The sequence below is a fragment of the Adiantum capillus-veneris genome, chromosome 20, assembly GCF_014529385.1.
Source record: "Adiantum capillus-veneris isolate H3 chromosome 20, ASM1452938v2, whole genome shotgun sequence".
Classification (NCBI taxonomy): Eukaryota; Viridiplantae; Streptophyta; class Polypodiopsida; order Polypodiales; family Pteridaceae; genus Adiantum; species Adiantum capillus-veneris.
Window position 1 is genome coordinate 7,796,720 of NC_140950.1, and position 23,218 is coordinate 7,819,937.

Consider the following 23,218-nt stretch of genomic DNA (forward strand, 5'->3'; position numbering starts at 1 on the left):
AAATTTGAAGAGTATTTTGGGAATTTTTGACAGGGGTACATTGGGATTTTTTGAAATTTGAGGGGTATTTTGGGAATTTCCACAAATTAGAGGGGTATTTTGGTAATTTTCTCTAGTTAAAACTAGGGAAATGAGATAGACGGTAGGATTCAAACACACTCTTCCTTTTTCTTGTTTGCTGTATCCAGCTCTAAACTTCAAAACAACAATATAATGTGTAAAAAATATAGAGAGATTGCGCTACAATCATAGTCACTTGGAGATAGAAGTACCGAGGGGCAATGAGGGAGTGTTGTCAAAGCACTTATCAAATGTAAACCCTTAATCGATGTATGTGCGCTCCTTGTCGCACTGTCGAAGCAAGGGACTTGCCGATACACCGTGTGCGAGCCACAAATGGCTCCAAGCACACAACAAGACTAATCTAGCAAGCTCAAGAGAGCAAAGGGTGTGTCACTCACCGCTCTACGCTCGCCTTCATGGTGGATTTCTCACCGCGATGAAGAAGAAGCTGCAGTCGTGCCGCGCTCAACCGCTTCGCCGTCGTCGTACCTTCGTAATGCTCGATCGCACACACACTCTCCCTCTCTCTCTCTCTCACATACACACACACACACAAGGAGGTGAAGAAGAAGAAGATGGAGATGGAGATGGAGCAAGAGCACTCTTCTATTGCACAAATGAGAGAATTTTAGGTTTAGTTGGCTTTTATATGAGCTCACCCCATTCACACTTGGGCGCCCATGCTTAGCCAACTAATCCCTTGAATGTCCTAGTTAGAGTGCGCCTCTCATCGGCGATCACTCTTACCCTTTTCCTATTGGTCCGACAAGCCCGGTACCTGACTCTACCAAATACATAATACACGTCTGTCGTAGGTGATGGGGTGTCCGTGAGCCGTGAGGGTTAACATGCCCCCCTTCCTGATGTAGATTCCGTCCTCGGAAGCTATTGAGTTGAAGCTCGTTCGTCGAGGTGGAAGAGCATTTGAGATGAATGTCCTTAGCCTTCTTCAGTCACTGCAAAATCAAACAACATTGGCACAGTAATTGCATTCTCATAAGTGATTAAAAAGCATATGCAGTTTTAGGTAGACAAATTGATTGTTAAAAGAATTTCAAACAATTTGTCAACAATGAACATTAAATTGCAATGTAATCAAATGCATAAACAGATGTAAAGGTAAAAAATTAAACAAGTCTGGGGTCGCTAATTTGACGGTCGAAAGGCTCTAGAGATCGAATATTAATACCATGGGTAAGCTTCTTAATTTTCTGTGGTCAATTAAGTTGTTTAATCGCGAAAGCCAAGTATTCATGTTCGAGGGCTGACTAGAGGCTATATCTAGAAGACCTTGTAGTTAAGCTACCATAAAAGGAATTTCTCATGAAATCATCGCCTGACTGATTACTTTTTCTTTGACCCCCCAAAGTCTTTTCACAGTGATTCAATTTTGATGTGTGTGCTTATTTTGTATGCCTTGGGTTTTTTGCTTTTCAAGTAAAAGCGCCCATACTGGGAACCTCTAGGGCTCTAGTACCATAGGCAATACATGTGAGTGAAGTACCAAATCAAGCTGAGATTTCTCTTCCAGCTTAAGATTTTACAGTGTGGCACTTTGATTTTTTGTTTGTTCATTTTCAACATTTTAATTTTGTAACTTTGGGGGGTCATATAACACTGATACACCTCCCCAGGCTCATCACACTAGTAAACTCCCTTTATAATACTTAAGCTAAAGGTCAATAGGGTCAAGTCCACTAGAAATCCCTAGTACATTTCACACAATGCTGCCTAAATCGGATTAAGAACCTAAGTCACCATTGATTATTAGGAAGGCATTCCCCATGGTATTAAGAGAAGATCTTTAACACCTAACTTGGTCAAACTAGCTTAGTTGGACTGCTTGATTTTTAAACCTAGACAAGTGATTATGACAAAAAATTACATTGAATTAAATGTTCGTTACTAAGCAAATGTGCTGGATATTAGGCTACCAATCACAATTAAAGCAGACAATCATAGATGCAAAAAAGATAAGGGGCAATGCTAATGGACAAGAAACACCTGTTTGTGTCGATGGTCGCGCTTGATTTGAAGAGTGAGTCGAGATAAAGATTCCATGAAGGTCCAAATCCTATCAATAGCAACACGCTCCTGTACACACTAGGAAACAAAAGGAATACCTCCAGGAGGCACATTAGTGGGAAAAGAAAACTTTGCTAATCACTCAACTCTAAAACAGAAACACTCCTATCGTACTAATCTTACCTACCCTCCATCACTCAAGTGATGAGGATCAAAGGTGTTTCATGACATAGGTTTCTGTTTCAGTGTACCGGATGTAAATGTGTAGGTCTGGGTCAATGTTTTGACTTTTATTGTGCATACTCGTTTGCTAATTTCTCTTGCTCTTTATTTTTTTGTTTTTTGTGAGTATAAAGCTTTATATGTACATTCCCTAAGATTGGTGATTGAGAGGTCAGGGAAAAAGGTTGAGAGGGAAACAAATGAATGATGACTGTCAGCCAACACTCCCCCCTTCCTTGGGTAGATCATACCGTTTGAAATGAGCTTGTCACCCTTTGAAACCAATTGTTCCAGTCGGTAATAGGTGGAGATTTTTGCCAGTAGTTTTCTATTACCTTAGGCGCCTCGTCGAGTTGCAAGGGTGGTAAGGTACTCTCCCAAGATCGAACTTAAAGTAGTTCATCAGGTGATTCTTGAACACTGGGAGGTGTGGATTCCTTTGTAGCTTTATGGAGGTCCACTATTGTAGGTGGAGGCTGTGGAGAAGCTTTTACCTCTACGGATGCATTACATGAGGAGCTAGAAGCTTCATGGGACTCCCCCCTTCGTGAGCTAGGTGGAACAAATCGTTCTTTCTTTGGTACCCAAACTAGCTCGGGAGCGGGTGTGTAACATTCTGTGATTTTTTTCTTTCCACGATCATTGATTCGTTTTGGAGCTACGGGATTGGGCTCACATGGGTCAGGTGATAGGTAAGAGCACAATCTACGTTTTGGCACCCAGATTTGATCATTTCCTTAATAGTAGCCTTGGGCTTCCAATAGTCGTTTAGGGATCCATCGCAACATTTTCTTACTTTTCTTGGAGCGAGTGGTACGTTTCTTACAAGGCTTCTGTTTTTTAGCACTAGCTATGGTCACTAAAGAAGCTTTAGGGACCCACTTGTATGTTTTCTTCGTTACATTAGGATGAGTCTTGTCAGAAGCTATATGCATTGCTTGTAGCATATTTAAGGGTACACGCATTTCATCCCCCTCAGGTGTTACCCACGTCGTCCCCCTATTTCCCCAAGTGTCTATGGTTGCTGCTAGGTGGACCCAATCCACATTGTCCGACTCAATCATCCCAGGTAGGATATCCATATAAGGAGAGTTCTCCCCAATATCCGTGTCTTCGTTACACGTGTAACAATACTGTAATGGAGCTGAGTGAATTGTTGTGTCTGATCGATTATCAATGATGAATTTATTTCCTAGAGGATGCGTTCGACCACTTAAAAGATCAACTCGAATGACAGAGTCTTGGAACTGTATGTAGACGTGGTTTTTGGACCAGTCATGCACCATTTTTGCTTCCCTCATGAATGGACGCCCTAAGATCATCTCAAATGACATAGGATGCTTGGAAAAATCCATAACAATGAAAGTCTGCCTTACCTTGTGTCCCAAGACTTTGATCCTGAGATCCTTTAGCATTCCAATAGGCATAACAATAGATCCATTAGCTATTTTTACCACTACGCTTGTGGCTTCAAGGTGAGGTCGCCCCATAGACTCCCAACAACTCTTTGTCACCATGCTGACTTCCGCACCACCGTCAAGGACTCCCTTTACAGTTAATCCTTTAGTAGTGATTGGCAGGGTAGCATTAGATTCATCACCTTCAAAGTATTGCCCCAACTTGTTAACGGGTACTTCAATTACAGATTCATGTCCCGCTAGGTCAGATGGTGGTGCTAAATGTTCCTCATCATTCATTACCGAGTCAGGTTTGTTCATATGTGCAAACTGTGGTAATCCGGCCGGTATTTCTCCATTGAGGAAGGCTCGAAGAGCTGAGACTAGCTCGGGGTCTTTATATAGTTTGGACATGATGGTGGTTCTAACTTCTGAAGACATGAAATCCATCAATTTGGAAACATTTAATGGCATCTTGTGGGACGTAGGACCCTGACAAGAGAATGGTGAAGATGGAATCTCCACTTCCTCAAGGGGGTCGGGCATTCCCTCACCAAACATTCTCTCTAGTAGGAAAGGCGTGTGTCCACTTTCAGATGTCCTACCCTCACTCTCTTCCCGAATGATACTGGGTATAGCTAACGGCCTGTAGTTCTTGTGTGGGAAACACTGTGTTCGACATCTGGATATGTTTGGGTTCAGGTTCTAATGTTCGTTGAGTTTCTTCCACCAAACCCCTCAGTTGTTGGACTCGTTCAATTTCCACTGTTGGGTTTGGATAGATTCCAATCTTTCTCTTGCAATCCTCATTTTTCGTCTCTCGTGGCTTATCTTGGGGGTTTGCAACTGGGTGGTTTAACTTTGAATACTCTTTTGGTGTTCGTCGTAATTCCCTCTCGTGATCCCCTTCACTGGCTTTTTCCTTTGTAGTAATAGTTTTGGTCTCCGTGGTCTCTATCGAATCTGAGTCATCCTCAGGGTCATTCATATACACGGAATCCTCTCCTGTCCCTATGTTAGTCTTTGAACTAGGTTTTGAGCTAGAAGCATTAAGGGATTTCTTTCTTCGTGTTTTCTTCTTTCTCGCTCGGCTAATGGATGCAGCATCTCTCTCTTCGAGGATGTAATTTTGCTTTTGGAGCATCGACTGTGTGAGTGCATTCACTGGTGCTATGTTTATAGTTGGTGGTGTCCCATCAACAATCTCTATTAAGTTCAATGGTGTGATTTTCGGTGCGTTTGGATTGTTAGGACACTGTGCGATCAAATGATCTATGCCACAACGATTACAAATGAGTATTGGCATTGCCAATGCACTCCCTTGACTTGTTTGCATTAGTGCAACATTCTTTTGCATTCTAATGGGACACTCAGCTACTCGATGTGGTCCACCACATTCGTAGCACTGAAGAGGTGGTCTCCTGGCAAAACTATTAATGTTTTGGCCTCTTGCTGCTAGCGCAGTAGCTTGATATACCGGTTTGATTTGTCCCCAATGGTCTTCCATATAGTACATGGGACACTCCTCAAGCATGTCGACTCCATAGGTGATACTAGGGTCTATGTCCCCTTCGCAATCTACATAAGTACTAGATGACTCGCAACCTATTTGGTTCATAGGTGTAACTCTTGGATGAGGGGGTTGCGGTCCTAGCACTGGAGGTGGCAACGGTGTGGTTTGGACCACATTTTGGGTTCTAGGGACCATGTGCTTTAATGGCAACTGTTGCTCCATGGGTGGAGTAGGCATCAATGCAGGAACTCGAGGTGAGTCTGCCCAAGCTATAGGCGGTCTATTTTCCATGATGCGTTTAAGCATTAGGCAATCCTTCGCTTGATGGCCATACCTACCACACGCGTTACAAGTCCCGTTAAACTTTACTCTGAAAGTAGGGCATTCACTCGTAGTATGTGGGCCCAAGCAAATTGAGCACCATTGTTGCTCCCTTCTTGGATACATATGAGTGTTTTGTGGAACACGATTACCCCTAAGGCTTTCTTGGATGGCCTTGGTGAGATCTTCCAAAGTCATCTCAGATATCGTTTGCTCTTTCACGATTGGCTTTATCTTCATTGGCTCATGCCCTGATGCTTGCGAGCTACTTGACTTCGGCTCGGCAGACACTCTTTCTCCTGTAATCATTAAATTATCCTCCAATTGGATTGCATTCATGGTGACTGCTTCCCAAGTAGTGATACCTCTAATGACTAGGCCATTATAGATACTTTCATGTCGTAGTCTCCTAATGAATCTATCGAGCAATTGGTTGTTGTTGAATCGCTCGTTTGGATTGCATCGAGAATTCAAATTCTTTAGGCGACTAATGAAGTCTCACACGGATTCACCTTCTTCTCGTTGGGCTTTTTGGAGCTGAGAGGCTACACCCCAAAGTACTCCCTCTCGTATGTATTCTTTTAAGAACAGTCTCCTAAGAGTAGAGTAGATCGTTTTCTCTTCTACTCTTAAGGTTATATACCAATCTCCAGCCTTTCCGCTTAGGGTCAAACTCAAAGCCTTACACTTATGTAGCTCATTGTGCTCTTCCAAGGAATCGCACACATGTTCAAAGACTTCCATATGCTTTCTAGCATCTCCGTCTCCACTGAATTTCTGTGTGAGCTTAGCTACTTGAACTGCTTTGCTCCTAGGCTCTCTATCAGGTGCACTACGCATGTTTTCCGCAATAGAGCGACCAATAGTTTGAGCAAATGCTGCCAAATCTCCTATTTGAGCAGGTATAATGGGTGTATGTGCTCCTGGAACCACATGTGAGATGGGAGTTGGCCTTGGCCTTGGCATACGCGCGGCTCTTGGGTCCCAAATTTCGTATGGTGGTGTACCAGACGGTGGTCCAAAGTTTACAGGTGTGGCCCTAGGCATAGGGGGTGCATGATATGGCATGTTATTATTAAATGGCATGGCTCCACTTGTATAAGAGCTTGGATAATTCCATTGTGGATTGTAAGCTCTTGGAATAATCGGAGGTGTAGGAGCTACATGAGGCTGAGGTACGACAGGTGCACATGATTGATACATACATGTAGGTATAGTTGGGGGCACTGTGCTACTAGGCATCGGCGCAGTGTTAACAAATGAACTCCATGGTGTACTTCTTGTCATGCTCACCATTGGCATATGCATGGTAGCCGTAGTGTCATTAAGAGAAAGATGAGCTAGATCTGGGAAGGTAAAGCTGCCACTTGTGGGCTCAGATTGTACTGAGGCTCCTGGCGAAACAACATATGGAGGATCAATGGGGCTCACTGAGGGAGTCTCCATTTGTGACATGGTTGGTTGGTTGGTCTTTCCCGTATCCAAGAATCTCATTAGGCTTGTTGAAGGCATGTTGATCCCTGTGTTCTGTCTTTCTAACTCGACAATCCTATGGAGGACATCACAGACTTTCTGTTGTTGCTCATCTATGCTAGTAGCACCCGATGTGGATTGTAGAACATCTAACCAACCCACATGATAGGTGTGTCCTGTGTACCGATCAGTTAAAGCTTCTGCTTGTAGGTCATACTCCCAATTTTCGTTTAGGAATATCCCATCTAGGCTTGGCATGCTGGAGGTTTCCCTTGAAGTGGAAGCATTATTGCTCCCCATAGCTTGCCCCTCCGTGACTGCTACCTTGGGAGCACTCGGTTGCTCGGCTGGCATGATTGTTGTCATAGGAGCCTTTGCTTTCAGGGCTCGACTTTGTTCTAGCCTTCGTAGGTTCTCAATTTCCCTCTCCCTTGTTGCTTGCATATAGCGTTCGATCTCTTGTACTTCGGCAAGACTCCTACCATCGGGTAGTAAAACCTCAGAGGGAGATAGTCCTAAAGGATCAGTAGGTCCAGTGGATGGAACATTCACATGCACACTCTCAAGAAGCATAGGGTCCATTTTAGGCATGAATGACGAATTTACTTCCCCACTCCCTTCATTTATTTCATTAACCGCATGTTCGGAGCGAGTAGCTCTACTAAGGGTCTCTTTTAAGCGGCTAAACACGCTGGACCCGGGCCGTGGGCCCATGGCATGCATGTCTTGACTTGAACTATCAGGGTTTGGTGTAGGATACCCCTCCATGACTTCGTAGTCAGAGGAAGAATCACTAGACGCGATATGAGGATCTTGGGTCGCGCTACCTTGAGTCCTGGCCGAAGGTCCAGAACCTAGGGTGGAGGAATAATGGGTGCCCGCGTAAATGGAGGCACTGCCAATATGCTCGTGCTCTAACACTCGTCCAGAGCGTAGGTTCATATGACTTGGATCCCCTAGAAGTGTCAGTGAGGGCTCGTGAAGGCTGCTCACCTAGTAATTTTGGGTGTTTTGCAACCCAAGTCTTTTCTCACACTGTCACCTACCTAACCTCCCATTCAACAGCTCACAGACAGCTCACTACCTTATCTACTTACTAACAGTGCTGCTAACCACGGACTAACCTGTTAACTGCTTACTGACAGTGAGCTAACTGTCCACCTACTTCCTCTCTCACTACCTTACTGTGCAAAGACTGTGTGCAGCCAAACCTTGACAGAAAATTGTGTACAGACTGAGTGCAAACAGAAATTGCTAACTGCCTTCCTACTTATTCATTCACTGCAAACAAGTTAACGACTACTAATTGTGCAAAGACTGTGTGCAAACAGAAAACACAACATTATGCAGAAATCACAGAACTTGCAGACAACACAGAAATTAACAACTTACAGAAAAACAACTCGTTCCTCTTCCTCTTCCTCTTCTTCCCTACTACAAACAACTCATAGGAGAAGCACAAAGTGCCTCTTGGGCTTAGTGCAGGGCGATTCCCCGGCAACGGCGCCAAAAATGTGCGCTCCTTGCCGCACTGTCGAAGCAAGGGACTTGCTGATACACCGTGTGCGAGCCACAAATGGCTCCAAGCACACAACAAGACTAATCTAGCAAGCTCAAGAGAGCAAAGGGTGTGTCACTCACCGCTCTATGCTCGCCTTCGTGGTGGATTCCTCGCCGCGATGAAGAAGAAGCTGCAGTCGTGCCGCGCTCAACCGCTTCGCCGCCGTCGTGCCTTCGTAATGCTCGATCGCACACACACTCTCCCTCTCTCTCTCTCTCTCACATACACACACACACACAAGGAGGTGAAGAAGAAGAAGATGGAGATGGAGATGGAGCAAGAGCACTCTTCTATTGCACAAATGAGAGAATGAGTGAATTTTAGGTTTAGTTGGCTTTTATATGAGCTCACCCCATTCACACTTGGGCGCCCATGCTTAGCCAACTAATCCCTTGAATGTCCCAGTTAGAGTGCGCCTCTCATCGGCGATCACTCTTACCCTTTTCCTATTGGTCCGACAAGCTTGGTACCTGACTCTACCAAATACATAATACACGTCCGTCGTAGGTGATGGGGTGTCCGTGAGCCGTGAGGGTTAACAATGTATCTATCTATACTAATATAAAAGGGGGAGGGATTTTTGCCCCCTCCCTCGAACACATGGCAGCTTCTCCTTCAACTAGCCAGCTTCGGTGGTGTGTGCCCTGCAGCCCAGTCGTTGAGAGAGAGAGAGAGAGAGAGGTGGCCGAAGTTAACGGCTCTTGGGGAAAGGAAAGAATCAATCTAACGTTTGAAGACGTATTTAAATCGGTGCCTCAAGGCTAGAGAAGCAGTTGTGAAAAAAGATTTTTCGTGTTTGTCACACATAGTGTGGCACACACTCTCTGTTTCTCTCTCTTCTCTTGCGCGTCCGTACACGTGCATACACAATGAACGTTGAATAACCCTATTTTGCATAGCATTGTCCCTCAACATATTCTTCCCAAGCCCTCACACAACTGAGCCACCACCCTCCTTCAAATATGGGCCTTGCAACAACAACTTCTAGCAGTGCATGCCCTAGCGCCCCTAATCTCAAGAGTGCCAAAGCTCCTTTGCCGGCAGATCTACCCATTTCTAGCTTTTTGTGCGAGCCCAATGCATAGTTTAGTAGCAATGGTGATGAAACCCACAGTAGTGATAGCCATGGTGGTAGCCTTCCACGTACAAACAAAAACAATGTGGAAAATCTTCAGGATGAAAGTGTTAAGCGCCAAGCTTTTCTATCCTACAAATGGACATTGCGAAGGCTCTGATACTGATGATTTGCTCAGAAGGAGCAATGAAACTCAGTGCATTCAGGCAGATCTCGAACTTGGTTTAAATCTCAATAGCTCCGAGAATGGGAATGCTGATGTTGGAACTTTTATCCTTGGCCGTAACATGCATCATGACTGCCTTTCTGTTATCCAGCCTGATATTGACCACTATGAATCTACTGGTGATAAGGAGGCTTACATGGCAAGTGTCCTTGCTCGCGCGCGCGCGCGAGAGAGAGAGAGAGAGAGAGAGAGAGAGAGAGAGAGAGAGAGAGAGGTGTGCGATTGTCCAATGACCTGAGAGGCACAACAGAGAGCAATGCTCCAAAACAACTTTTTTTTCAAAAACTTGGTAAACCTACATATGAGAATTAGTTTAGGTAAAATGACTAAATTTTCTTAAATAATTTCTCTAAATTTTGTAGGTTTCCTCACATTCAAATTTAGATTTGACAGGTCAATCTCAGAATTTGTAGGTGGGATTGCACTATACCCAATGCTGAAGGTGGGGTCGTTGTACTAGGTGGGAGGAGTTTTGGGTCCCCCCCCCCCCCCCCCCCCCCCCCCCCCCCAACTTGGCGACGACTGTTGTATCTCGATAGTGTGTCTTGTGAACCCGACGACCGTGTGAGACACATGAGAGAGTGAGAGAGAGAGAGAGAGAGAGACACAGGTGGCTGGCCATACTAGTATGAATTACGCTGTGGTCTTGTCACGGCTATACAAGCCTGGTATGAAACAAGCCTGGTATGAGAAACTCGTGGCTAGTGCAAATTGCTGCGTGTCAAGACCTTGCGGCAAAAAGGGGAATGATGTCTTTTCGGCCCTCCAATCCCACTGACCAAAATAACGTGGCGATGGCCAAAGCTAATAAAGCTTGCCTTTGCCTCCTTTATGGTTTCTCAACATATTTTTCGTGCTCCCGTCGCACTTCTACAACTACTTCATCGCGATCGCGGCCATGGCGACTCCGCAGCTTCTCACTCTTGTTGTTATTTTCACTCACGTCCTTTCTCTGCACCTCCATGGCGAGCAATTTATGCAAGAAAACCCCTCTACCTTCCCCACCCCCCGTTTCTGGCCTCATTGCCTTCCTGCAGCAACTGCAGGCGACCGCCCTCACCACACTTGGCAACGACTCTTCTTCTTTCGACCCCAAGACCTACGTTGATTTGCCTTTGCGCTTCCCCCTCCACCGCACCACTTCTGCCTTCCATAGCCTTCCTCGATCTGCCAGCGGCGCTCTTTCTGTGGGTAGGGGGCTTTTCTACCTGCTCCGTTAGTATTGCACCGTTTGCTTGCTTATTGCACAGCCTACTTCTTGTTGAACAAAATGCATTCCGTACCTGATGATTTTTGTGTGCACTGTGTTGTGCCAGAGACTTTCAAGAAATTCATAGAGGATTATTTCTTTGAAGCTGGAAGTGATCTCGTGGAGTACACTCCCCTAGACTATGAGGCGGAACCTGTGGGCTTCCTTCCACATGTTAAGGATCAAGGATTGCGTTCATGGGCTCTGAAGGTGCATGCCATATGGCTAGAATTAGCTCGTGAAGTGGCTCACAATGTGGAGGATGAACCTGATCAGCACACACTTCTGCCGTTGCCCAATCCAGTCATTGTACCAGGTTCACGCTTCAGGGAGGTCTACTACTGGGATAGTTACTGGATTATAAGGTCAATATGTTTGCTTCACTCAGAATTACTTTCGTAACAGACAAAGAGAGTACTATGGATGGTTTTCTGCTTGTAATGAGCCTTATTGCCATGAAATGCTAGGACTCTCATGTCACATGCGACATACACACATATAATTTCAGTTTTTTTCCAAACAAGAAGCTCGTGTCTTCTTTCTTTTCTTTAAAATCTCTAATAGAAGTTATCTGGTAGCTACAGACACCTTATTCTGCTGTCTGCACTTTTTGCAGAGGTCTCCTTGTTAGTAAGATGTTTCATACTGCAAAAGGAATGGTGCAGAATCTTTTGTACCTTGTGAAGTTGTATGGATTCGTCCTGAATGGAGCTAGGGCTTATTATGAAAATCGAAGGTATATATTTTTCTGTTTTCTAAATTAAGTATATTGGTTGGTCCTTTGTTGTGGTCCATGAGAGAGTCTCCCGCCCCTTTTCTTAAAAGCTTTTTGATATGGGCATGCTGCACTAGAGAAAAATAGAAGACATCCAGCTAAATTTTCCCGTCAGTAAAACTAAAAATTGTGAAGGCAGTGTTGTTAAAGCCCTTCATTGACAAGAGGGCTGCCCTTGCAAGCAAGATGGTTCCAAGATGGGTTATAAATTAATATTGAATTCAGAGGTTTGAGCAGTGTCATAAAAGCTTGTTCTTTGATTGCACAAATATTCGATGAGTGGCCATGGTCTTCTCAAGGGATTTGGTGGCCTTGAGGAGTTCTTTATATTTTATTTTGAAAGATTTAGTGGTCAAACTTTAAAATCATGTCTATTTGAGAGGTCAACTTGTCAAGGCACAGGCTTCCGCGATGGGGTAAGGCTGTTTACATAATCTTTGAAGACAACCCACTACTTCACAACAATTATGCACTTAGGAGAATACAATTTATTAAAATGCACATGTGCAGATGCATACATGAGGTTTCAAAAGATTAGAGTTTTTGGAACAAGTGTATTTAGCCCTGTCCTTTGATGGTTCTTGAAGGGACCTCCACTCTTGTAGGGTCAAGTTTTTAATAAGCCTTCGCTTCGGTCACTTATCTTCGACTTTCTTGTCCAAAACATGAGTAATTCCACGAATGGTGCACTGCACCAAGACTTTTCTCGTGAAAAATTTGTTTTGGATCCAAAATACTTCATACATGCACAACATTAAAAATACATGAAATCATTTTTCATAAACTATTTTTTTATTGATTCAACTGTGATCAAAATAACTACATCCCACTGGCTTCTATATCCAATTGTCCTCTACTATAAGGCTCCCAAATAATTGTCCTCTACTATAAGGCTCCCAAATAATTGTTAAGGATTCTTGGATGACCTTGGGTGTCTTTCATTGAGCATCTTATAGAGGGGGATAGTTCCTGAATTTGACTAATATTTTCAGTGGACCATACCAGACTTGAGTTGGCGTTCTTGATGATGGATAATCTGCTCTGGCAGGAGAATTATCCAGGTCTTTAGGATGGATAATCTGCTATGACAGGAGAATGTCCTGATTCTTGAGGATGGATAATCTCTTAGGTAGGAGAACTTCCTCATGATATTGTATTTTTGGAGGCTCTTGTATTACTAGTTGTGGAGGATGTTCACCAACGAATAGTCATAGAAAACTTACATCGAATGCATTATGGATTTTTCAGTGACCTTGAGGATCCAATTTGGAAGTCACATCATTGACTTTGATATTTTGTCTATTATCTTGAAAGGTACATAAGCTTAATTACCTTCCATATATTTCTTGGTTGTTTCTTCGATGTAGCCTTCTTGAACTTGAAGATGTACTGTCCGAGATCTAGATCTAGGGGATGCCTATGTTTCTCTGTCGCTCTTTTATGCTTTTCTTGAGCGTAATATAGCTCTTTCATCTCGAGCATAAGCCGAGTCTATATCATAGAAAAATTGATTGGCGGTCAAGATTTATCTTTTGATAAGAAGGATGGCAGGGAGATGGATGTTTACCATAGATTATTCTAAAAGGAGGGTTGCAAGTAGAGGTACGGATCGTATTATTCTACCAGATGTTTCTCCCATTATATTTGTCGTCGAGATACGTATCTTTTGAGTAATCAAGGATAGCAAAGTTAGCCGTCTTAGTGTGCATGAGTTTTGAGGGTGATAAGCTGACGAAAGGTCTAATTTAGTTTCTAAATTTTCGAAGAGTGCTCTCCAAAATGTCTGGTCATGCTTGGATCTCTTTCACTGACAGTGGTCTTTGGCATTCCATCATAAAAGATCTGAGCAAGTAAAACTCATGCCATGTTATCAGCCTTAATTGCTCTTTTTCCATCTATGATAGTCTAGATATCATCATTTCCATTCTGAGTACGTGGGAGATCCATGGTAAAATCCATGGCTTTACTTTTCCAAGGTACTTGTGGTACAAGTAAGGGCTGAAGTGAGCAAGGAGTTTTATGGCGATCATACTTTATCTTTTGATAGGGTATCCACTCGAACATATTTTTCAATATCCGTTCGAAGAGTGGGCCAATAGAATTTCTTGCTCTAATGCTTGGGTAGTGGAGTGATCCATGAATGTCCAACACATGGAGGAGCATGAGCTCCATCCATTACTTTTTGTCTGAGTGGTTGCATTACACAAATAGCGTGATGATGGTAGAGATAACGATCTTTTATGGATTAAGGGAATATAGAATGTCTCGTTTGCAATTATTGCCATATCTTGACGAAGTTTATATTCTTCTGGTACAATCTTGACTTTTGATGTTAAATGTGAGTGATTGTATTTACTTTTGGTCATGATGACAAAGCATCCACTACTACGTTTTTAGCTTCTAGAGGTATATAGATTCTGCAAGTGAAACAAGGTGGTACTGTCACCAGGAGGTGTATTTTTCCTGTTGCTTTCTCTAAATATGTACTACATATTTATATTTATTTTATTTTTACTTGTTTTCTCTGGAACCTATGAAAAGGTGCAAGTGAACATTGCATGGCTAGTGCGAAACGGCTGTGGCCGAACAGGTTTCACACATCGGGAGTCTAGGTCGGTTAGTCTGGGACTGGTCGGGCCAGTTTGCATTGAATTCTGATGAGTATGGAAGGTTGTGTGCGCCAAATGGAATCTGGGCCACTCCGCAAGTCACTTACCTATTTAGAAGTTGGTGGGAACTAGAGAATTAACTTAAAAGAGGCAAACTGGACACATGGTAGTAGGAGAGCAATTTGCTAGTTCCATCCCTGCTGGGGGCACCCAATTTGAAGAGGGGGGCTGATTTTTACTCGAAGTGACCTACAATGTGTGTGTGAGTAGTGGGTGCAGGTTCATAGCTTTAATGAAAAGCTTGCCTTCTCCTTTGTTTCATGTAGCACAATAATTTGCTCTCGCGCATCTCTCTCTCCCCTTTGCACATATGGTAATGCCCCACTAGTTGGGCTACTCAGATGATCATGTATAGTTCTGAGGGTTTATGCACGTTTGCCAAGGCAAGAGCCTTCTGAACAGGAACCGGATTAGCTAACTGCTAATCCCCCACAAGTACGCACAATTCCATCATGAAAGATTGTGAGTTTGGAGAGTTTTCTCGCGTGAAAACTTGTCCAATTCACAGGGGAGCTGTCCCATTGCATGCGGGAGCCCTTGGGACACGCGTAGGCGTGTTCGCTCCGCTAAAAACGATCCGAAACAGAGAATTACAGCCTGCTGTGTTTTTCTGCAGGTTTAGGGTTTCGCACCTAAATTGCAAGGGAACACCAGGGGAGCTCCGTGAGAGCCTTGGGATGTGTGTATAGGGTTTTGGGCACCCGACAACAGAAAAACAAAGAATTACAGCACGCTAAAATTCTGTTACAGCTCACCAGAAAGCTTCTAAAATATGAGGGAATCCGTCCTAGACAGGTGCTTTTAACCTACAGGGGTTCTGGCGTCGTCATGCTCTACCGAAATCAGGTTGGAAACCTGCGTTTTCAGCCCTCGCCAGGTTTGAACAACTTTGTGAAGTTTGGTCTAAGTATCGGATCGTCAACTGTTAATTGAATAAAGAAATACCGAAAGGGGCGCCAGTTTTGGGGCCTACAGGGTGTCGGTCTCATGTGCGCAATGACATTCTAGTCGCTGGACGCAACCGTGTTCTCTTTTCTTCACAGTGCTCTGTGTAAAGTCAATAGGTAATTGAAATAGTACCGCCCTCTACATTGTCCAGGCCGGATATAGGTACCATATGTAATGTACGGTATGTATCTGTACGTACTGTACATCGTTCTGTACGGACAAATTTTTTATGTACGTACAAATACGTACCGTTGTAAAAAAACCAGTAAATGGGAGAACATTGTAAAAAATCTTTCCATTCCCCATTAGAGATTTAGAAAGGCCACGCGGAGAAAAGCCCCCAAATCAATTTTTGTATATGGCAATTTCCAAAGCCCTAGGTGCAAAACTTGAATCGGAACCCTGGTTGCTATCAAAATTACCCAATGTTTTTAATTATAAAAAAACTTACCGTACAATACGACCACTCCGTGTACTATACGGATAAGTACGGACGTGCAGTACAGTACGGATCAGCACGTACAGACTGGTCCAACAAGGGGACACATAAGGCCAAGCGACCGCTACAAGAGGCAAATTTGTTCATGAAAAGGATCGTGGGCTGCATTCTAACAAGGGCTTAGGTGCAAAAGGCATAATCAATTAAGTGGCTCAATTCATGGGCTACCAACTGCCAAATGGCATTGTTCAATCTGATATTAAGCCACACCTATTGTATGTAGGTTAGAATTCTTAGCTGGGCGCCCGAGGGCCAATGTTGTGTGAGAGGGTAACTCCGCCCCTCTATCTATCATCTCTCTTTCTCTAATTGTACCTCAATCTCTGTTATCTCTATTATATTGTGTATGAGCTGAGTTCTCTCTTCCTCTTGAAGTGTGTATTGTCATTCTCTATCCATATCTTGTTGTTAAGGGTAAATGTTACAAACTGTTGATTTGTCAACCACTAAAGACCTAGAGGGTTAGGACTCCATGAGCCTACAATGTGTAGATTTTGGCCGAGGGACCTAAACCCTTGCAAAAGAAGAAGCACAGAAGGTTTACCATCTTACAGATCCTCGCTAAGTTGCCCAAATAAAAATGGGTTAGGATTAAAAATCCTGACCCTCGACAACTTACAAAAACCGGCCGAGGGGCCTAAATCCTAAAATAAAGCAGATCTCACACACACACACACACACACACACAAACACACACAAACACAAACACAACTTGCATAAAAGCTGATGACGTGGTAGGCTGTACGGGAAATCCACATTTTGTGCTGGTTGTTGATGATGTGGCAATGCTGTATGGATAACCCTCTGGGCGCTCGCTTTTGGACCATATGCTTTTAGGACATGTTGCTTTCCATGTAACTGCTTTTGGATGGGCCTAGGGCCTTCAAGTATGTGTTGTGCTCTCTCTCTCTCTCTCTCTCTCTCTCTCTCTCTCTCTCTCTCTCTCTCTCTCGCATTCTACTACGTGGAGAAGTAGAGTAGAACCACAGAGTTGTACCCTGTTGAAGCAATATAAAGAAACAGCGAAAGGGGCGCCATCGATTGGGGTTGGGAGTGGAGCTCCGCCACTCCATGTCTCATGTGGAATCTTTCTTTCTTTCTGTTTAGTTGGTTGAAGTGCTAAACGTTTGTCTCAATTTGTTCTTCTAGTTGGCACGTGGTGCCCGTCCCATTATAGTGGTATTAGAGCTTCAATCGTGTGCTTTTCTGAAAGCATACCGGTCCTCCCAAGAATAGACAGAGCAGGATGGCATTTGTGGATTCTACAGAGTATCTGCAATTTCTCCTCGACGGGCTTCGCGACATTCTTTCAAAGAATCTCTGCAGAATCTCCCAGTTTTGTAGAGCTTTTGATAGTATTTGAATTACATGTTGCTGCCTCTGTTGCCTCAGGCTGTTCCTCCTCCTCCTGCACCAGCAAGCATGAGGGCTTCAAATTGACAACCTGTCCGGTCTTCAATTCGGATTGGGGAGTTTTCACGAATATGGTTGAATCTCTTGACGTGTACTCAATGCAACAGCCTCCTCCATCGTTGTTGCCACCACCTTGCTACCTCCACCCACTGCCCAAATATAATGGTTGGAGTCCAGATGGTTTTCCCTATTATTGTCCACATCCTGGAGTTGCACCAGGGGAGCCTTGGGAAGGCCTTGGGATGCTTAGACGGGGCTTTTGGGCACGTGACAGTGGAAAAACAGAGAATTACAGCACGCTGAAATTTTGTTACAGGTCACCAGAAAGCTTCTAAATTGCGGGGAATCCGTCTTAGACATGTGCGTTTGACCTACAGGGGTTTTGGCGTCGTTATGTTGCCGAAATTGAATGCAATTTCAGTCCTCGCCAGGCTTGGACAGCTTTGTGATACTTTGATCTACGTGTCCAGATCGTGTGTTCTTAATTGAATACTGAAAGGGGCACCAATCTTTGGGGCCTACAGGGTGTCGGTCTCGTGTGCTTAGGGACATTTTAGTCTCTGGACGCATCTGTGTTCTCTTTTCTTCTCAGTGCTCTGTGTAAAGCTAACAAGTAATTGAATTAGTACCGCCCTCTACGGTGTACGGTTATAACATGCCTTCCCTATCCGAGGTTCAGCTTATGGCAGAATGGGGGTAACTTGAAAATGCGTGCGAGGGAAACCATGGAAGGCTACAAGCAAAGGTTCTTCAATGTCTATCTTTCAGTGTCTTTCTTCAAGATGATTACCTCAGAGGGCCAATGCGAGTGCTATACAATCGGGTTGCCATCACCATTATAGGAATATTGTCTATCTAAACAAGTATCTACTATGCAAGAATTGATGGACCATGCTGCGGTTGGTCACAAATCTATAAAAGGAAAATTTGAATTTGCCATGGAAGCGCAATCGACCAACACTGAGAGTCCTCGATTACAACGAACAAATTCTTGGGGTTCTCGTGACAGCTCGACTCAAGTAGCCAGACCTCCTTTGACTTAATGCCAACGAGACGCCCTACTACAAGAAGGCCGATGCTTTTAATACTTCCAGACAAGAGACACTTACAAAAATTATCCTACTAGAGGGGATACGCCTACAGAACAACCACCTGCAAAGAGAGCCAAAACTGCGATGGGACTTGTCCTGGACATTTACGACATTGCTTTGGAAGGTTCCAACGAACTATGCAAAGCCTATGGAAAGGTAAATGGCTTAAGGAACTTATCTTCTTTGAACCAGGAGCCACCGAAAATTTCATCCATCCGGAATTCCTGAAACATATGAATTTTGAGTACAATCAACTGCTGGAGAACTGCTAGCCATCGGGCAAACTCAAAAAGTTGTATCTCTCATTGGTGCTCTATTGGTCTCCATCCAAGGGTACCATGGCAAAGCATATTTTTACATCTTGAAGTTCGACAATTGTGATGCTCTTTTGGGTATGCCTTGGCTCGACAAGAACGATGCGATCATCCAGATTCGGGGCCGCACCATCACTTTGCAGTAGAACGACAAGCCAATCGTCCTTAAAGTTCGACTAAGAGAAACCAACCGTGAATGATTTTAAGTTGAGTTGTATTAAGATACTCTTTGAACTTTGTTTGACAATTATTGGTTGAATTAGAGATGAACTGTTTTGAACTTGTTTTGGAGTTGATTTGTGAATGCTTGGTTTTTGATGCTGTCTTTTGAATATCTTCGGCTCAGGCTTTTCTAACAGGATTTGGAATCTTTGAATGACGCACACTGGTGGTCTTGGGAGCTTTTAGTTCTAAGCTGGAAAACCTCTGAATGACGCAGGCCAATGGTTGGGGAGTGTTTAGTTGTCTTTGGAGCCTCCGAGCGACGTAGGCTGCGGTCTGGGGAGCGTTTGGTTTTATTAGTCCTCTGAGCTCATGCCCATACCTTTTTAGGTTATTTGCGGGGATAGTAAGGAGATAGTACCTTCATACCTAAGACCGTCCATCTGGGAGGAGTGCTCAGCAGCGCTGTTTGTTTTTATGTCTTGTAACATGTATATGTAAGCATTTGTGTTGCATCGTGATGTGTCAACCATTGAATATTCCTAATTAGATGAGATTGCTTGGGTATGTAACTTTAGTGCATCAAGACACCCCTCTAAAGATCAATGCGGTCTGGGTGTGATGGCTAATTTTGCTACGTTAGAATATCAAGAGCTCCGATATGGAATGAGAACACTGAATGACCCTCGGGATTGACCCTCCGAATGACCCTTGGATATTTTCATCTAACTTGAGTTGTTTCGCAGAGTAATAATCGTGGACGATTACTCTTCTTTCAAGAAGGGGGGATGTCATAAATTGCAAATGTGTCAATCTGTCACGAGGACGTGGCAATTGCTAACTTGACTTGTTGGTTTCTTTCCAATGTTTTTTTTTTTTTTTTTGAGACCCTCTTTTTGAAGTTGCAAATGGTCGGACATTGTATGGCCAATGTGAACAGTAGTTTCACATGCAGAAGGGAAGTTGGTCGGCACTGGAATTCTATAGTAAGATGGTCGGTGTTGCAAAGTCAACTGATGCACCAGTTTGAGAGATTTTTGAGCAGGAAGCCCAATGCGGGGAAATTGCATGTATGAGTGCCAAGTGGCACTTTTTGGTCAATTTACCATGTTTGGGAGAACAAAACTCGTAATTGACTTTTTGGAGGCCGATAACTTTGATTTTCAGTCATTTCTCTCCATTTTTGAGCTTCCCATGACTTTATCTACGACCAAGGAGCTCATTTTCAGCATTGGAAGGAATCAGATGCGTGTTTACAGGGCTGTTTTTCTGCGTTTTCAGCGATATGCAGGTTTTGATAGCCATGAAAATCTTCCCCTTTTTGCATCTGTGACAGGTCAAGGGCAGAAGAAGGGGCGCTTGAAACCGGCCTGTTCAATCCCAAAAGGGCGGTAGACTTTAAACTTAAACCTTATTTGCTTTCACCCATTTAATTTGTCGTCCACTTTACCTGTACTTTCCAGACACAACAAAGGGGAGAGGGATACAGGCTGCTAGATTGCACTTGTATGAGTAGACCGACACCAGATTGGCCCCTAACTTAGGCGCCCCTTTCGGTATTTCTTTATTGTTCAAAAGAGGGAATAAACGCTGTGGAACCCTACAAGCTGCCCCGCATAGGAGAGGCTGAATTTCAACTGTTCCGGCCCGATTTCGGCAGCATAACTGTACTAGGACACTTCACAATCAGTATTCCCACGCATTGACTGACTTTCCCGACGCATACGAGCACTTTGCAAAACCTGGCGAGAATCTGCAGCACGCTGAATTTTCTGTTTTCAGCCCCGAAAATGCGCCAGATCACCTGTAGAGCAGTCCCCTCGCGTCCCCGAACATCCTAGGGGTATTAGGGACCGTTTAGGGCCAAAACCCTAAACCTGCAAAAATACACAGCAGGCTGTAATTTACTGTTTCGGGCTCCGTTTCGCGTGCCGGTCGCATCCGTAGCAAGTCCTCGATCTCCCGCACATGTAGGGCTACTTGCCCTTTGAATCGGACGAGATTTCGAGCGTGAAACCTCTCCGAATCACCTGTACCTGCGGGGGATTAGCCGCTAACTAATCCAGTACCTGTGCAAGAGGCTCTTGCCTCGGCAATCGCGCATGAACCCACACAACTGTACATTGGTCAAATGAAGAGCCCACTAGTGGGGCATAACATACTGCCATAGGGGGGAGAGAGGGCAGTGCGTAGCGTGCAGGGCATCACTCCTGGCACCGCACTGTGCATAAGAGGGAAAGCAAGCACTCCATAGCTCTTAACCTGTGACAAAAAACTGAAAATGAGCCTCTCCCAGCTTAAAATTCAGCGCCACTTCTTGTTGCATGAGGAAAGTGCACCAGAAGGTGCCACTTGGCACATTTACAAGCATTTTCCCGTTTCGGGGTTGCCGCCTAAAAATCTCCCAACCGGTTGCCCAGTTGACTTCACGGCAGAGTAAGAAAATGTTCCCCTTGTCATTCCGGAGGTAATGACGCAAACACATTTTCAGGTCCCAAAATAGCAGTTCCCTAAATTTTAGGAGATGCTGCCATTGTATCTTTCTAGTTCATCCAACCCCCTTTGTACACTGCAGCCACACCCAAAACTGAAATGTAGCCTCTGTAGCAAAGGATTCCACTTTGGCTAACCATAGTCTTTGTCCAACTTTAGTGCTCTCTTGCCCTCAGGCCTGGACTCCCTCTGGACAGTTCCACACTAGCTATGCAATGCAAGGCAGTTAGATTTCCCGAGGGGTGTTTCCAAAAAGTGAATGTAAATAGATAATAAGAAAGAAATCAACACAAAGGATAGATAGTAGTCACACGCTGGTGACATACCCCCCTCTTGAAATCTCAAACGTCCTCGTTTGCATTTATGTCGTATATGCTCACGGTCAACACTGATGTATTCAACACCTGTCGACATATGTACGACACATACATGCTCATTGTCAACCTTGGTGTATTCAACACCTCATTGACTCATGTATTGCCTGCGTGTGAACCCTGTCCCAATGACATAGTGGTAGCTTCGCACTTTGCCATTGCTTTGAGTCACTAACTTTCCAATGACAAAATGGTAGCTGCACATTTTGCCACTATCTTATAGTACACGTTGGATCCCGTAACACTTTCGAGCATACCCAAACCGACAGTTTAAGAATGCAGTTACACATGTACTCTTTAATAGAAGCAATTACTGTATCCTTGACAAATTGACAAGAAATACTCACTTCTATAGCACTAACCAAACTTTTGGACATTCCATAAGAGCAATTGCCAAACTGACAATCTGTACAGCTCTAACATTCATGTAACATGTATTTGATTTGAGCTCACTTTAAATACCATGTACATCATTTGTTTCAAAAGCCATTGTCACATTGACAATCCTAGCTCTGAAACTCAAGGGGTCAAGGTAGATTGCAAACCGAAGGCTTCAAGGTAAAGTGATAACACAGTTGGTGACTCTGCAAGTTCACCTTCTTCCATCCACTTAGCATCCATTGGTGGATAGTTTCTGAACTTTACCAAGTAACGCCTAGCAACCTTGCCTTTCACTTTTCTTTCCTTATGTGCCAAAATCTGTTCGGGGACCAAGATCTCGTCAAGTTCCTCGACTTCCGGCTGATCTTCAGCTGGCATATCCTCTGCAGAGCACATCACCCACATAGGGTCTGAGAAGACTCACATGAAACGCATTGTGAATCTTCCAACTGTCAGGCAATTTCAGCCTATATGCAACATCACTGATTATGTCGCACACTTGAAAAGGCCCATAGTAACGCATGCTGAGCTTTGGAAAGAGTCTTTCCTTGCCCTTCATCTTCTTTAACCTTGTCTTTTCAAAGCGTAAAAGCACCCAATCACCAAGTGAATATACCACTTCACGACGGTGACGATCAGCTGCTTTCTTTTGCTTTGCCCGAGTTTTTTCTAAGGCCACTTTGACCTTCTTGTACATTTTATCCATGTCCTGAACATACTTGTCTGCTTCAAATATCTTGTCCTTTGTATGCAGTATGGGAGGAACTTTCTTGTCATCTTCAACTATCTCAAAAGGTGCCTTGCCAGTTGATGAATGCATAGTATTATTGTATGCATACTCCACCAATGGCAAATACTGCTCCCACTTTCCTTTATGCTCTGACACATAACACTTCAGCAGATCTAGGACAATAGAATTTGCCTCTTTTGACTGCCCATCTGTTTGAGGATGAAATGACGAAGAGAATTTGAGC

General features: G+C 44.0%; 1 protein-coding gene across 1 annotated transcript in view; it reads left to right on the top strand.

The window, feature by feature from the left end:
• Positions 1–10,667: 10,667 nt before the first annotated feature.
• TRE1 (trehalase 1) overlaps positions 10,668–23,218 on the top strand; it is a 58,673-nt gene continuing 46,122 nt past the window's right edge. Inside the window, exons 1-3 of the mRNA XM_086491863.1 lie at positions 10,668–11,067; positions 11,193–11,490; positions 11,742–11,861. Of these exons, the coding sequence (XP_086347989.1) occupies positions 10,671–11,067; positions 11,193–11,490; positions 11,742–11,861 (815 nt within the window). The 5' untranslated portion in view covers positions 10,668–10,670. The remainder of the gene's footprint in view (positions 11,068–11,192; positions 11,491–11,741; positions 11,862–23,218) is intronic.